At 42.2% G+C, this 16,654-nt stretch overlaps 1 protein-coding gene across 1 annotated transcript in view; it reads left to right on the plus strand.

The window, feature by feature from the left end:
- Window positions 1–16,654, plus strand: part of DNAH7 (dynein axonemal heavy chain 7) — a 4,771,155-nt gene that overhangs the window by 2,203,250 nt on the left and 2,551,251 nt on the right. The window contains exons 22-23 of the mRNA XM_044073696.1: window positions 13,790–13,892; window positions 13,986–14,113. Of these exons, the coding sequence (XP_043929631.1) occupies window positions 13,790–13,892; window positions 13,986–14,113 (231 nt within the window). The remainder of the gene's footprint in view (window positions 1–13,789; window positions 13,893–13,985; window positions 14,114–16,654) is intronic.

Consider the following 16,654-nt stretch of genomic DNA (forward strand, 5'->3'; position numbering starts at 1 on the left):
GCGGGGAGCTCGCTTCCTTTCTTAACGCCAATTTCTCCTTCTCCAATCTGACCAGAGGGTTCAGAGTACATGGATCTGAGGGTGGCCTTAGTCAGGGGGTCGGCACTGATGGTACCTGTCTCCTCGATGCCAGCAGCTGCCTGGAGCATGTTGGATCCAACCAGTTCGGATCAGAGTGGCTCAGAGCCGGAGCCTGGGTGTCGGATCTGAGGGAGTGGAACTTTTTCCATCGGCTCCAGCATTGTCAGGCCAAGTTTCCCCCCTCGGAGCTTCGTCCACTTTGGGCCTGGCTCTGATTCTCACGTCTGATCCAGGGAGAGCGGTTTCCTTGTTGGTGACCCAGGAGGCACGTTCTCCCTCGGCGTTCAATGTGGTAGAAAGGGTCCTCTCCACTGGATCTAGACCCTTGACTATTTCCTCAGACTCTGCCCCAACTCCCTCAGCTTTGTCTATGAATCCCATCATTTTACCAGAGGGATACCCCATGCTCGAGGAGCCCCAGGCAGTTGCCCCTGAGGAACAAGTAGCTTGCGAGTTCCCCCCAGAGAGCCCCACCGGAGACATGCCTCACAAACATAAGTGTAAGAGGAGGCACTTGGACTCCCCCGAGTCCCTCGCTGAGGACACGGATTTGGATGATGGGGAAGGTTCTCCCAGATCACCTCCCAAGGATGTCTCCTTTGGAGACATCATGGAAATCCTACAGCAGCAGGGAGGTTGGTCCACCCCCAAATCTTCCTCTGAAGCATCCGTATTCCTGGAGGCTTTCGGCACAGGCCCATCTACTTCCCGGGTGTCCCCTCCCATAGATCTCCTGATGGACCTGGTCACCTCACTGTCCTGGAAGGAGCCGGACACCGTGGAACCAATCCCGAAATGACCAGACAAACTTTTGAGCCCTCCCTCTGAGAGACCAGTGTGGAATAAAGGGTCCCCTGTAGATGCTATGGTGGTAGCAGCAGCCACCAAAAAGGAACTCACCCAGGAGAGTTCCTCGGTTCACCCTCCACCCCGACCGAGAGTCTAGGATGATGGACCATTTAGGGAAGCGGATTTATGCATCAGTGACCTTTTCCATCAGGGAGCTGAACTACCTGGCCCTCATTACTAGACTACAGAGCGACCTGGTAAAGGAACTGGCTGAGTCTCCCCCTAAGTCCATGTCGCAGGGGGACAGAGTCACGTTCTCCACGAGGATAGCCACTTTAAAAGCAGTTTCCAACACATCCATGCGACTCCTGTCATATGCTACTGAAGGACCAGCTAGAGCAGCTGGGTCCAGCGTGTCCATGAGGCGCAACACCTGGCTCAGATCATGTCAGTTCTCGGAACCTTTCAAGGCGTCTTTTGCCAATGCCCCTTTTGACGGTTCTAACCTTTTTGGTAAGACCGTCAAAGTCACCTTGGTCCAGAGTGAGAAAGATGGGAAGACACTGTCTGCCATAGGAATCTACTTCTTGAACTCTCAAAGATCCTTTTCCCGGAATCAGCGAGGGCAGAAAAAGATGTGGTTCCGAAAGTCTCAGTATTCCCAGGACACTTAGGGCTCTTCTTCCCCTAGAGGCAGACAGGGGCAGGATAGATGCCGGCCCAGAGGTAGAGGGATCTCAAGGAATTTTGGGTCTTGAGAACCATTCTCGGTCAGGCCCATGCAGCAACCCTGCGGGGTTGCCCGACTGCGCTACTCTGAAGGCAGTCGGGGGTCGATTGTCGTTGCACCTGGTGGCATGGGAGTCTGTAACATCAGACCACTGGGTGCTTTAGATTATATCCAGAGGATACTCAGTCCCATTTGTGGTTCCTCCCAAACCTCTCAAACACCTCCCGGACGTATCACCCAGACAAAGAGTGGCAGCAGCACTGGAAATTTCCAAGCTGCTAGAGAAACGAGCTATTGAACCTGTTCCCCCCCAGATCAGTTTGGATCGGGCATCTACTCCAGGTTCTTTTTGGTGCCAAAGAAAACAGGGGACTTAAGGCCCATTCTGGAATTATCTACCCTGAACCTGTCAGTTGCCAACGAAAAGTTCCGGATGGTCACCTTAAGTCCATCTACCTGCAAGAGAGCAACTGGATGTGCTCGTTAGACCTCCAGGATGCCTACTATCACATATAGATGCACAGAAGCTCCAGGAGGTTACTCGGCTTCCGGCTAGGCTTCAATCATTACCAATTTCGAGCCCTACCCTTTGGTCTCACCACAGCCCCCAGAGTGTTGGCTGAGGTAGCGGCTCACCTGAGGCTTCAGGGAATTCGGGTCTACTCATACTTGGACGATTGGCTCCTCACTACTCCCACCATGCATCTACTTTGTCAAACCAGGGATTATTTCCTAAAGCTTGCACTTCACTTAGGGATTACAATCAACACATTCAAATCTCTTCTGAATCCTGTCCAGGTGATAAACTACATTGGGGCATGGATAGACACACTATAGTCCAAAATCATCCTGACCACGGAGAGAGTTCGAAACCTGAGGATGTGTGTTTCCCTCATCTATCGTTCTCACCTTCCCTCAGCAGAAGATTCCCTCAGAATCACTTTTGAGAGCCCTAAGTTCTATGGCTTCTTCTGTGTGCCCGGTTACATATGCGAGTACTACAGTGGACTCTAGCAGTGCAGTGGTCCCTGTTGGATCTTCCATTATCATATCCAGTAGACCTCAGTCGAGTCTGTAGGTCATCCCTTCTTTGGTGGAGGTATTCTCTGGAAATCCTGGAGGGACGACCTTTTGTTCCAGCCCCTGTCTAAGCCACAGTGACCATGGATGCCTCCCAACTTGGGTGGTGGGGGGCACTGTTTGGACAGGACAGTCCAAGGCCTGTGGTCCCCTATCGAGACCAGTTTGCATATAAAGGTTCTGGAGATGAAGGCAGCCCTTTTGGAGTTGCAGTCCCTTCATGCCTTTCTTCCTCTGGGAACCATTGCAATTCAATCAGACAACATGTCAGTGGTCTGGTATGTCGACAAACAGGGAGGGACTAGATTTTACCACCTTTGTCGTGAGGCTATGAGAGTTTGGGAATGGGCGATCTCCACCTGTCGCTTTCTGATAGCAATGCACATTCCAGGACAGTCCAACATCCTAGCGGACTGGTTAAGTTGGACTATACTTATGCCTTACAAGTGGTCTCTGAATCCTTCAGTAGCAGAGCAGATCTTTCTGGAGTGGGGTCAGCCTTGCTGCGATCTCTTCGCATCTCTTTCCAATGCGAAGCGCAGTGAGTTCTTCGCTTTGAACTCCCAGCTGGGGGAGTCCCCCAGAGATGCTCTAGTCCATGTTTGGCCTCCTGGTTTTCTGTATGCATACCCTCCAGTACCTCTTATTCCAAGGTTTCTACAGAAAGCTTGTCAACTGGGGAGCAAAGTGATCCTTATTGCCCCGTTTTGGCCTCGCCAGGTATGGTTTCCCTTCCTTTGGTCTCATCTTCTGGCTCCACCTTGGATCTTGGATCCCATTCAGGATCTTATTTCACACCCCTCTGGGGTTCTTCATCCCAGCCTGGACAGTTTGAAGCTCACTGCTTGGCTGCTCCAGTTCCCCTAATTGCTAGGACTCCTGGATTATTCTCTTCAGTCAGGTCTATTCTGCTGGCAGCTCATAAGTCTTCCACCATGAAGCTCTACCATAGCAAATGGAAACGTTTTTCCTTTTGGGCTTCTCAAAGGAGTTTACCCTTTCACGGCTCCTGTTTCTACTATTCTCGATTTTTTAGCAAATATTTTTCAACAAGGAGCAAGCTGTTCTACTATCAAAGTTCAACTAGCTGCCATCTCTCATTTTGACGTGGGCGAGAATTCTGCTTCTCTAGCCTCTTCCAGACTGTGTAAAGCCTTTATTAAAGGTACTTTCCTATTACACCCTCTGGCCAAAGATCCTGTTCCCCCATGGGACCTTACTATGGTTCTTCAAGCTTTGGTCGCTCTGCCATTTGAACCTGCAGCAACCACGGATCTTAAGTTTTTGTGTTGGAAAACAGCTTTTCTAGTGGCTATCACCTCTGCTAAAAAGGTTTCAGAACTGCAAGCATCATCTATTAAAGTTACATACATGATTTTCCATAAAGACAGGGTTTCCCTTCATACCAATCTGTCCTTTCTCCTCAAGGTAGCATCACAAGTTAACATCAATCAGACCATTAACTTACCTGTTTTCTTTCCAAATTTTGCGAATAAAATGGAATAGGCTCCACTTGTTGGATGTTCATAGGCAGTTATGATTTTATTTACACAGGACTAGAACATTTCATAAATCTGATCAATTGTTTGTCATTCTCTAAACCCTTTTTGGGTAAACCTATCTCTAAAGTCACTATCGCTAGGTGGATTTCCATGTGCATCCTACAGGTCTATAAGGATAAAGGTTTGTCTCCTCCGGGTCAGGTGAAAGCTCATTCGACTAGGTCAGTGGCTACTTCTGCAGCCTTTTGGTCGAGAGTCTCATTGGATGATATTTGTTCTGCAGTTACTTGGTCCTCATCTCATACATTTATTTCTCACTATAAACTGGATTTGATTTCTAGAAGGAGAGCATCCTTTGGTTCTGTGGTGCTCCGGCATATCCTAGGGACTCTGTCCACAGGTTGAAGATTAAATGAAGTAAACTACTTCAGATAAAGAAGTTATGTACTCACCATAACGTTCCATCTGAGTAGTTCTACTTCATTTTTCTTCAACCATCCCTCCCTCTTTCCCCCTGGCCTTACCATATGGACAGCCTGTTTGGCTGAAGTTTTAGGTGCGTAAGGTTTTTTTTCAGGTTGGGTTCTCAGTATAAGTGGCAGCAAACTCGATCTGGGGGTTGGAAGATAGTGGAGGTGTATTATGAGTAAGGGGAGGAGCTTGGAGCTCAGAGCAGATGCTAGTGAAATTGCCGGCTTGGATCCGATATGGATCCGGTACCCACAGGTTGAAGATACATGAAGTAGAACTACTCAGATGAAACGTTATGGTGAGTACATAACAACTTTTTCAGCAACATCAGATTCCTGGATGCAGACGATAATTACCAGAGGTTACCATATCCCCTTCGATCTTTATCCAAGGCTGCAAAGGTGAATTACCAACATTCCACCCAGTCAGAGGGATGCAGCAGCTCAAACAATTCTAAAGCTGCTTGAAAAAAAAGTCATCCAAACAGACCAAATAGGATCTGGATTTTACTCAAGGTTCTTTTTAGTGCCAAAAAAGACGAGGGACTGGAGGCCAGTCCTGGAACTCAGTATCTTGAACAAGTTTGTCAGGTAGGCAAAATTGAGGATGGTCACAGTTCAGTCTAGCCTACCATTTCTGGAAAAAGATGATTAGATGTGCTCAATAGATCTTTATGATGTGTATTACCACATAAAAATGGGCAAATGTTCCAGAAGATATCTCCACTTCCAGCTGGGAGCCAGTCATTACCAATTTCGGGCACTGCCCTTTGGTCTCACCACAGACCCCAGGGTGTTCACCAAATGTATGGCAGTAGTAACACTTGAGACTGCTAGGATTCTGGGTGTGTCCATATTTAGATGATTGGCTTCTTACCGCCCTCGCCAAGCATCTACTGCTCCATGCCTTACACTGCACTCTATAACTGGCAGAGATCTTAGGCATCTCAGTAAACAAGGAGGAGAGAGAACCTCTTTTTCAGGTCCTAGATTAGGCACCCACTCAAAGCTTAGAATTCATTGGTGCAACATTCAACATTAGGTCCTGTCTTGTTGCTGTACCTCATCACAGATTACAAAGGTTAAGATCCCAGCTCCAAGTGATACTCTCTCAAGATTTAGTTGCAGTCCATTTAGTCTTACAACTACTAGGGTCAATGGCAGTGACAATCACCCTAGTTCCCCTGGCAAGATTCTACATGAGGCTGCTTCAGTGGCTTCTAGTGTCACAGTAGTCTCTATTAATACATTCCATGTCTTATCCAATCTGCATAACAAACCATTACAAACAAGATCTGAATTGGTGCATGAAGCCAGAACATGAGCTGTGGAGTTGCCACTTTTCACCCCGTCAGCCCACAGCCGTAATGACCATGGATGCATCCCTGTTGTGGTGGAGGAACATTTTCAGGGGAAAACAGTCCAAGGCACTTGGTCCCCCTTAGAGCCCAATCTGCATATCAATGTCCCAGAACTGAGGGCGGTGCTTCTAGTGTTGCAAGCATTCCAATCTGCCCTTCAGTCGGGGGCAATTGCTATCCAGTCGGACAAAATGTCAGTCGTTTGGTACATCAACAAACAGAGAGGAACCAGATCCTGCCCTTTATGTTGGAAAGCCCTGAGAGTATGGCAATGGGCCATAGCTTCCAGCCACTTTTTGATAACAATGTACATTCCCAGGAATTCCAACGTGATGGCGGACAAACTGAGCAGAAACATCCTCTTGCCTCACGAGTGGTCTCTTAATCCATAGTAGCAACAGAGATTTTTCGTCGTTGGGGTCAGCCTTGTTGCAATCTATTTGCATCTCACACAAAACCACAAATGGCAGCAGCTACTTTGCCCTAATCCCCCCTCAGGGGGAGTCACCAAAGGATACTCTAATACATGATTGGCCCCTGGGACTGCTTTATGCTTTTCCTCCTTTTCCCCTGATACCAGTTTTTGAAGAAAGCGCAATGGTTGAGAAGCAAAGTAATCCTCATTGCACCCTATTGGCCCCATTAAGTCTGGTTACCCTTTCTTTGGCCTCACCTAGTTCACCACCCGTGTTAGTCTTACAAACTTTGATTCATCAACCCTTTGAGCTATCAGCCACCTGTGATATAAAATTTTTGTCTTGGAAGACTATATTCCTGGTAGCCATCACATCAGCCAGGAGAATATCAGAATTACAGGTCTTGTGTGTAAAGCACCCACACATCATTTTTCACAGAGAGAGAGTATCCCTTCGGACTAACCCCTCTTTTCTTCCCAAAGTTGTCTCAGATTCAAATATTAACAAGTCCATTGACCTGCCAGTTTTCTTCCCAGACTTTTCAAACAAAGGAGAATATTGATTGCATTTGCTGGATGTGCATAGACAATTATGTTTTTACTTAGGACTAAATCATTCAGAAAATTGGATCAACTGTTCCTGTCTTTTTCAGTTCCTAGATTAAGCAAGCCAGTTTCCGAAGTCACAGTCAGCAAAATAAAATGAGTCTGTCAGCTAAAGTCATGGCTTACTCCACCAGATCAGTTTCCACTTCAGTAGCCTTTCATTCAAGAGACTCTATGGATGACATTTGCGCAGCAGTTACTTGGGCTACCCCTCATACCTTTATCACTCATTAGAAATTGGACATGATCTCCAGGGGAAGAGCATCATTTGGCTCAATGGTGCTCAAGAATATCCTTTTATGGGGCCTCTTAGGACATAAAGTAGCTAGGGACTCTGTCCCAACTGTCATGAATGAATGAAGAGTGACATCAGATAAAGAAGTTATGTTCTTACCATAACGTTCCATCTGTGTTGCTGATCTTCATTCATTCTTGACATCCCACCCTTCAACCCCTCCAAAGACTCCTGGAGGTTCAGAACTAGCTCTGGTTTTCTGATAGTCAGACAAACCTTTCACTTTATTATCTTTATGGGCAAACGCGATCTAAAGGGAAGGGAAGAGAGGCACTATGGGTAACCTTAGCTCGAGAGTTTCTGGCTTGCGCAAGCTTGTTATATTGGCCAAGTTGGTACAAAGCTATGTCAAACCCAGAGCTGTTGGACATGCTCCACTGAAAGAAATCCCAATCCCTCCGAGCTACATGCTCTAGGGACCTAAACCTTGTCACCACAATAAACAGAACATGCCGGAGGGATAAATTCCTGTCCCAGAGACTTTCCATACTCTGGAATAAACTACCTGTCTATATCAAACAAAGCTCCTCATTAGCACTATTCAAGAAAAATCTTGATGATTGAATGGGAAATAGGAAATTCACCCCGGGGATCACCTCTGTGGCTCTACTCAACAGTGGCAGAGGAAAATTATTTTCTTGGGTGGCAAAAGCCTGGGTACCTTTTTGGCTGGGCTTGTATAGGCCCCAGGGCCAATAGCCTAGTACCTATCTATGAAGCGAAACCCAACTGTCAAGAATGAATGAAGATCGACAACACAGATGGAACTTTATGGTAAGAACATAACTTCTTTTTTTCCCTCCACACACAGCAATCAATTGGCAAAATTCTGCTCCAGGACTCCGTGTATGAAAGCCAGAAAGACAGATGCTTTTCTTTTCCTTGAACAGGAATATTCTTGTATGCTCTTCCACTCTTTCTGCTAATATTCAGGATAATTTGAAATATTCAGAAGTACTCTCCAAAGATGATTGTGATGACTTCCTTCTAGCCCAGGCAACAGTGCTTCTTCCTTCCTGAAGAGAGTAATCAAGGGAGCCTTTGGATGTCAGGCTATCTCCAGTTCTGCTTCAGCCACTAATGGTAACAGCTGTTTTAATTCCTCAGACAACTCAGCTTTCCCCTAGGGACCCTGTTGTGTACCACCTACAAGCCAATGAGGCCAGGATGGGGGTAGACACATCATCTGTGACTGAAGGAATGCCTTCCAATGCCAAAAGAAAACCAGTCTTATCAGTTTCAGGGGGAGAGGATTGGGTTTTACATAATAGCTGGGATGAGGACCCTGTGTCCCCTGGTCACTGTGCCTGTTTTAATTCGGTCCTTTTCCAGAGATCCTCCCATGAAAAGAAAAGAGAAAGTAAAAAACTTGGCTTCTCCTTTTTTTATTACATGGAAATGGAAGATTTGCTGAGGTTTGATAGTGAGTTAATTTCTGCTTTTACTGCTCCCAGTTCTTCTGTTGTAATGAAAGGGAGAAGTGTTTCTTCATTTTTTGACTTAAAAAAAATCAGAAGACAAGAATTGAAGGTGGAAGCTTAAGAAGTTTGATGCAGGAGAAAGTTGATACAAGAAGGTAACCCAAACTTTACATCCTTCCTTTTTTAAGGCAAATAAAAAAATTCCTTCAACCTCAGTTCCCTTTTTAAAAAGCAGTTCAAGCAGCAAGATGCCCCTAAATGGGATGTTAAAAAACAATGGCATGGAGGCTCTAAAACAAAAGGAAAAGACTCAGAATCAAGGACAGTTCAAAAAATCAGTGTAACTTATCAGTCTTTTCAGGCCTTGCCCCACCCTTGTTACCTTTTTCCTTTCCCTGAGTCTTTATCTTCCTTTGTGGCACCACATTGTTTTCAGATAATTGGGGTCTGAAAATCATCCACCAGGGATACACTTTTCGGTGGGATTCCTTCCCTCCTTGCAAAATAAATCAAATATCCTTGTTTCCTCTTATTCTGGATCAAATGTTACCTCAGGGAGCCACTCTGGTAGCATAGAGTGATAAAGTCCTCACTGTGGCTCAGCCAACCATGATGGAGAACCAGGGAGTCACCCATAAGGAGGTGTGGTCTAAAGAGATGAGTTGCACTCAGATGAGTGTTGAAAAGTACAGGGGAGGGGGGTAGGGAAAGTGGTTAGGTCATAGTGTAGGTTACTTGTTAGACCAGCATAACTGTGGGTATTGGACTGGGAGGCTTGAATTAGAGTGCTGATAGACCCTGTGTAGGAAATGGGCACTGTGATGGCTGTCAGAATGACAGTAAGGGGGGGGACAAATGTTATCACAAGGAGTCATAGAACCAGTGCTGGCAGACCAGAGGGGTAAAAAAATGTATTAAAGGATTTTTCTGATGCTAAAGAAAAATTAGATTCAGAGACCTGTATTAGACCTCTCCTTTATCAATCTGTTTGTAAAGGTTCCAAAGTTCAAAATGTCCTTTCAGACACTTTTACCTCTGGTTCCTCTACTAGCTTTCATAGTAAAGCTAGATTTAAACAAAAAAATATATCTTCACATTCCCATTGGCAAGCACTTCATATTTATTAAAAATTTTCTGTATCTGGCTCACATTATCAGTTCTCTGTCTTACCCTTTGGACTATATAGATAGGGTTCCAGGGGTATTTACAAAGAGAATAGTTTCAGTAATTACTTCTTGCAGACTTCAAGGCATTCTCATTTTTACTTTCTTATTTTTACATATTTGGATGATTGCCTTATATTTTGCAGACTCTTTCTCCAGTTGTAAAGAATTCTTAGCATTCATAATCTTCTCCTCAGTCTGCGGTTTCAAGTGAACTTATAGAAATCTTCTCTCTTCCCATATCACATATTTTTTCCTGGTATGTCTTTTAGATTCTGTCCTGTGAATTGCTTTTTTCCCTCAAGACAAACTAGAAATGTCCCAAAAGTTTTTCCTGAGTATTTATACTCAAACCAAAGTGTCTGCTAAGGAATTTCATAGGATCCCAGGGTACATAGCTTCTAAAATTCTTATGATGCTCCTGGCCAGACATTACATGAGGAAATGTGAGTTGTACCTAGGTCAGTCTGGACTGACCTCTTCACTCTTTATCTTGTACACCCCAATTTTGGGATTTACCAAGAGGGAGGTTTTGTGGTGGATAGAACAGTTCTGTCTCTCATTCTCCCTTCTGCCTCCTGTTCAGTCTGCCTCCCATTTTCCCTTCTCCTTCTCTTCAATCTGTCACAAGGCAGTTTCACAAGGCATGAAAGTACAAGGTACATATTACAAATTAAACAGACAGAAGCACACACATGTAAAAGAGATGTTGGCAGTAATAATGTTTTGGAAGCTCTAAATCATCTATGGTCTCTGGGACATCTGCAAGTTTTCACAGACAGCACCACATTGATGTGGTGCATAAATAAATGAGGTCATCAGATCTTAACCTATTTGCAAATTTGCTATGATAGTCTAGGAGATAGCAATTCAGCTCCTTTTAACTCTTCAGACTACATACATTCTGGAGCAAAACATTGTAACAGACAAGCTAAGTTGGACCAGAACAGATCCTCACAAATGGATCTTCGCCCTGAAGTATTCCAAGAATTGATCCAACTGTGGGGAACACCTCAAGGTGATCTTTTTACCTCCTGTCAGAGCAGACAACTAAAGATATTCTGTTCTAGGATTCCTTGCAAACAGGCCTGGAAGGTAGATACCTTCTCATTTCCATGGACAGGAATGGTCCTCTTTGCTATTCTACCATTTCCGCTGATATCCATGGGTCTTCCAAAATACAGAAGGACTCTCCAAAGATTGTGAAGGTGACACCCTTTTGGCCCAGGCAACAGTAGTTCTACCTTCTTTTGAAACTGGCTAAAGACAATTACCATAGGCTTCCCCTCAGACTGCATTTACTCACACAAGCAGGGTTTGTTAGTTATGCCCAACCTGAAAACCTTTCAATTGACTCCCTCAGTGATAGACTTTTAATACCTTTTTCTAAAGACGTACAGTGGGTATTGAAGTAAGCTAAAAAGATTGCTACTAGGAAATCATATATATGTAAGAAGAAAATATTTTTTTAGTTTGTGCTATTCAAAGACTCAGGAGCCTCATAATCCTGGCTATCTCTGGTTCCTGATAATTTGTGTCAGTTACTGTCCTCTGGCATGTTTTTCCTCTTCTATTAAGGTTCAGGTGTAGGCCATTTCTGTTTATCTGCCCTTGGACTCCCATTTCAAATCAACCTCAAGCCAAGAAGTTTATGGAGAAGGTTTTACATATCTGTCTACCTAGAAAACAGGTGGCTCCTGCTTGTGATTTTAACTTTGTGCTTGAAAAGCTTACCTTTGTTCCATTTGAACTAGCTCATCAGACTGAAATGAGGTTCTTAACAGAGAAAACTGTTTTACTCATTGCTCTGACTTCAGCTAGGAGAGTATGAATTATCAGGTGAGTGAACGCTATCTTATTTTCCACAAGGGCAGGGATTCTTTGAGAAATAATCTCTCTTTTTTTGCAAAAGTGGTCTAAAGTTTAACTTGAGCTAGTCAAATAATCTGGATGTCCACAGGCGGCTCAGATACTTCCCAAACAAAACTCAGTCTTTCAAGATAGCTAGTCACCTGTTCACCTTCTGTGAATGTAAGAGGAAAGTACATGCAGTGTCAAAGCAGACAATTTCTAGATGATTATCTCATACTATTTCTTTTTGTTATTCTCATCATACAGTAACAAACCATTTTCAGGCAGGGGACTTTGGCTTCTTTGATTGCTTTCTGAAAAGTTTAGACATATCACAGAGACAGCAACTTGGTTCTCTGTTCATATTTTTACAAAGCACTGCAAACTGGATTTCTTTTCAGTGTCCAGAACAGGCTTTACTATGGCCATTCCCTAGAGAAGCCTGGATTCTTAATTTAGTCTCCCCTTTTGCTTTTTAAGCTATGGAAAACTAAACTTTTTCTTTTTAAGATGTGATAATCTGGACTTCTGGAGATACTAACCATACTGCAATGGACTTTTACAATTATCCTCTGTGAAATAAGATTGCTTGTCTGAGCGAGGAACTCACCATAGCAGTAGAATTGTGAGAGAAGAGTAAAGTACTCTAGAAACAACCTTATCTCCTTGTATGCATCAGGATTTCACCTAACCCTGCATATAGTTCATAAAGTTATTTTTATAGTACTGATAAATAAAGGAGAAACCCCTTACAAAGTTCAAGCTGCTTGTTAGTTATTTTATTTGGGAAGCTTAAAGGCAATAAACTTATACTAGCTAGTTTAGAAAAACTGAAGCTGCATGATTTTTTTTATACTGCTAACAGGAAAAAGACCAGTGTTAGGTGCAAGTTTGATAAGGCTTGTACTGGGGACATGTAGGCACTGCTTGAACCACTAAAGACTAATACTGTAATGGACTTCTCCAGTACTTTTTTCAAGATACACTGTTAAGACTAGTCCCTTGGTCAGTTGTACTTTTAGGAGACCTGTGAATTTGCTGTAAAAGTGCTGCGAGATGCATTGACTAAAGCTTCTTTTCATGAGAAGCATTGACTAAGGCTCCTTTTCATAAGTTTAACTGAGAAGCTCAGTAATGCACTTCACAGTAATCTCTAGTAGTGGCTGTCAGAGATTTGTTTCGGTACCGTGACCTGGGCAGTTAGCACACTATTCTATGAACTATTCCAGGAATGTACAGTGTTTCTGGGTTATACAGTGAGCAGAAGACACTGTTGCTATGGGTCATGGTCTTTGATGCCAGATGGCTAACATAATATATCTGAGTACCTGTTTAATGGTATCACTGTCTCCTTAAAAACAGTGCAAGTATTTGTTTGCCACATCTACAGTCTATTTGTTTTAAGCTCTGCTAATTGGCACAAGAGAACTTAAAAGTTGTAAAATGTTCAACTACTAATATCTGCTCCATTTCAGTGGGAGAAGAATGAATGATGTGTGCTATTAGAGGAAATGATTAAATGTAGCAAGAACTAGGTGCTTGCTGCACCACTGTAGTTGCCAATTTAAAGGGGAAAAAGCTAAATTAGTAAAAAAGTTGGATGATGCACGCATAAATCACCTTCTTCATTACAGGGCTGTTGAAAAAATCAGCTGAATACTCGTCTTCTGCCACCCTGTATATTTACTGGTGTCAAGTAGCCATTAAATCACTGTTGATCACTGTAGCAGGCCATTCATATCTAGTGTAAGTTCAATGGCATTTTACTTTTCTGACCTACGCTGAACTTCTACATGTTATAGTCTTCCCAAAATATGTCTGTAGAAAACAGGATGTTTGCTTTTGGATTAATTGCACAGTAATCTTTTATGAAATGTAAAACTAACATTAATGATGCACGAAAACATAACAATACTTCAATATTATTTTGTTCTTGTATGTTCTATAATTAATCTGTATCATTTGTTTTACAATGCATATCATGTCATGGAACATTAATCAGTCTGCTAGTGCTTACAATTTTAGGGACTGCTTTCCTGTGGAGCTTGGGCTTGCTTTGATGAGTTTAATAGAATTGACCTGGAAGTACTTTCAGTTGTTGCTCAACAGATCCTGACTATCCAGAGAGGTAATTTCTTTACTTTTTGCTTCCCTGGCACTATTACATTCAACAGCTAGAAATGCTTATTATAAAATCTTTTTTTACTTTCCTCTTTCTTAGGCATCAGCACAGGATCTGATACATTAGTCTTTGAAGGAACAGAACTGAAGCTGGACCCTACATGTGCTGTATTTATTACTATGAACCCAGGATATGCAGGACGCTCAGAGCTTCCAGATAATCTCAAGGTATGTTGAAGCTGTCATTGTGTTGGCTAAGGGAGACAAATGTGCAGTAAGCTTGTTTCATTCTGTGTATGTATGTGTATCTGCATGTATGCATGCATTTATATATGTAGTTGCATTTGGTTACTGGGAAAGTCTGACTAGGCAAAGCCTCTTTTCAAAGGAAGCCCAGGGAGAAAAACTCCACAAATACACTAAATGATGGCGTTCATAATATATAATATACAGTATATCCCCTTTTTCAAAGGAAGTCCAGGAAGAAAAATTCCACAAATAAATGATAGTTTTTATATAAATATATATATATATATATATATACATATATACATATATATACATATATATATATACATATATACATATATATATATATATATATATACATATACACACACACACACACACACACACACACACACATATATATATATATATATATATATATATATATATATATATATATATATATATATATAGCATACAGTAATTTCACTGACATGTTAATACATAATATAGTACAAAGCATGAAGGTCATTCACACAATGAGTATTACAGAACAGAGAACAATAAGCACAAGTAACAAAAATCAAACAGAAAGATTTTCACAATTGCAGAGAAACCATATATGCATTCATATGTTACTGTGTTTTAAAACATTTTTTTTGTTTTTAAACACCGTTATTAAAGACAGTGTAGACAATTACATAGATACACATGTTGTTGTTGTGTCTTTTGGCTTATCCCGGTTAGGGGTCTCCACAGCGGAACTCCGGTCCGCTAATAAGCTTGGTAGTGGATTTAATAACAGAAAACAAATAGTCAACAGTTTCCATTTTCATCCATTATACATAAATACATTTGTTTCAGCAATCATCTTTCACTCCAACATTACAAACATTGCTCATTTCTTGTCTTCCCTTAAAGCTCACTCCACCTCATGAACATTATTATGTATATATTAGCTAATTGGAGGAAGGGCACTGAGCAAACTGATCTGTGATATATAACATTAAGTATCCTGTTTTTTGCTTATTTCTACGAGTTATTTATAGCACTTTTATTGTCTGCTGCATACTTTTCTAGCTAGTTTCACTGTGTGTCAGGTATTGACTAGAAATTTTCTACAATCGTTAAGCATCTGTTTGGGTTTGTTTGTTCTGATTTCCTGCCAAGGAGTGTATCATATAACTTAATTGTTTGCAGTTAAAAGCATTCTCTAGAGTCTCCTTGCTCCTTTATCTGTTTAAACATTTCTGCAGTTTTTTCTACCTAAGTTAGTGTGGGTAAGTTGTAGCATTGTCCATATTCAGGCTTGTGTTTTGGGCCTAGTTGTTTGTTAGTAGAGGCTGTGTGTCTGAGCACATGTTCCAGGCCATCTTAGTTTAGCCAAAGCCAGTATAGCATTTCTGTGAGAGTGATGTGTTTATGGTCATTGGCTGATTTGGGGTTACCTGGACTAAGGCTTGGAGTAAGCACCTCATTGGTTCTTTCAATATTTTTTTTTAAGTTGTTTCAGGTTTCAACTTTGTTACTTAAGAAGTTAACTTGTGAGTGTTTCTGCCATTTCACCCTGAGCGATTTGAAGGAAGGGCACTGAACAAACTGATCTGTGATATATAACATTAAGTATCCTTTTTTTGTTTATTTCTATGAGTTATTTATAGCACTTTTATTGTCTGCAGCATACTTTTCTAGCTAGTTTCTCTGTGTATGAGGTATTAACTAGAAATTTTTACAATACAATTGTTAAGCATCTGTTTGGGTTTGTTTGTTTTGATTTTTACTTGGTGGCTTTGCAGTTGCCCACCCCTACTGTAAATTTGATCTGGGACACTTCTCCCAGATAAGTGTCATTACCTCATTCTACCTAATACAGGGAAAACATTTGAGAAGGCCACCCCACTTAGTTTCTTAACCTTGAATTATCTTCTGCTCCTCCTTTTTCCCTTTCCACTTTACCAAAAAAAAAAAAAAAAAAATTTCTAAGCTTGTTTCCTGCCTTTCTTGTAAGTAGTCTAGTCCCGATGCAGATTTGCTGTATCCAGGACTGTTTGTAAGTTTCTGAGACCCCAAGCTTTTGTGTTGGAGGAAAGTCTTCTAGCTTATCAGTGGGAGTGGTAAGCACTAGGTAGCTTATCTAAAAAAAAAAAAAACACTTTATGCATCGCCGCTTAGCTAGGGTTAAAGTATTCCTGGCGCCATAAAGTCTGCTGTTCGAATTTCCCTTAGAACTAGCCAGTTTTTGTTTTAGCAATCAAATCTGTTCCTTTGAGCTCGGCACTTGTTCAGAACTCGTTGTAAGCACTAAATAAGCTACAAATTACTACAGCATTCAACTTTCCTCACTTGTCTAAAGAAAAGCAGCTTTTAGTACTTAATAAATAAGTACGTATCCAGGCATGTGTAAGGGTCAGCTCCCGGTGTTTTCTCCTGTCTACCTGATGAATCTGGGCATCTTGGGGCAATGCAGCAATTGCCTCATGTACACAGACAACCCTCTTCTCCTACCACTCAACACTACAGCCTGTGAGAGATGCACTTACA

Source organism: Protopterus annectens, chromosome 6.part0, assembly GCF_019279795.1.
Source record: "Protopterus annectens isolate FY-2018-M chromosome 6.part0, PAN1.0, whole genome shotgun sequence".
Lineage (NCBI taxonomy): Eukaryota > Metazoa > Chordata > Ceratodontiformes > Protopteridae > Protopterus > Protopterus annectens.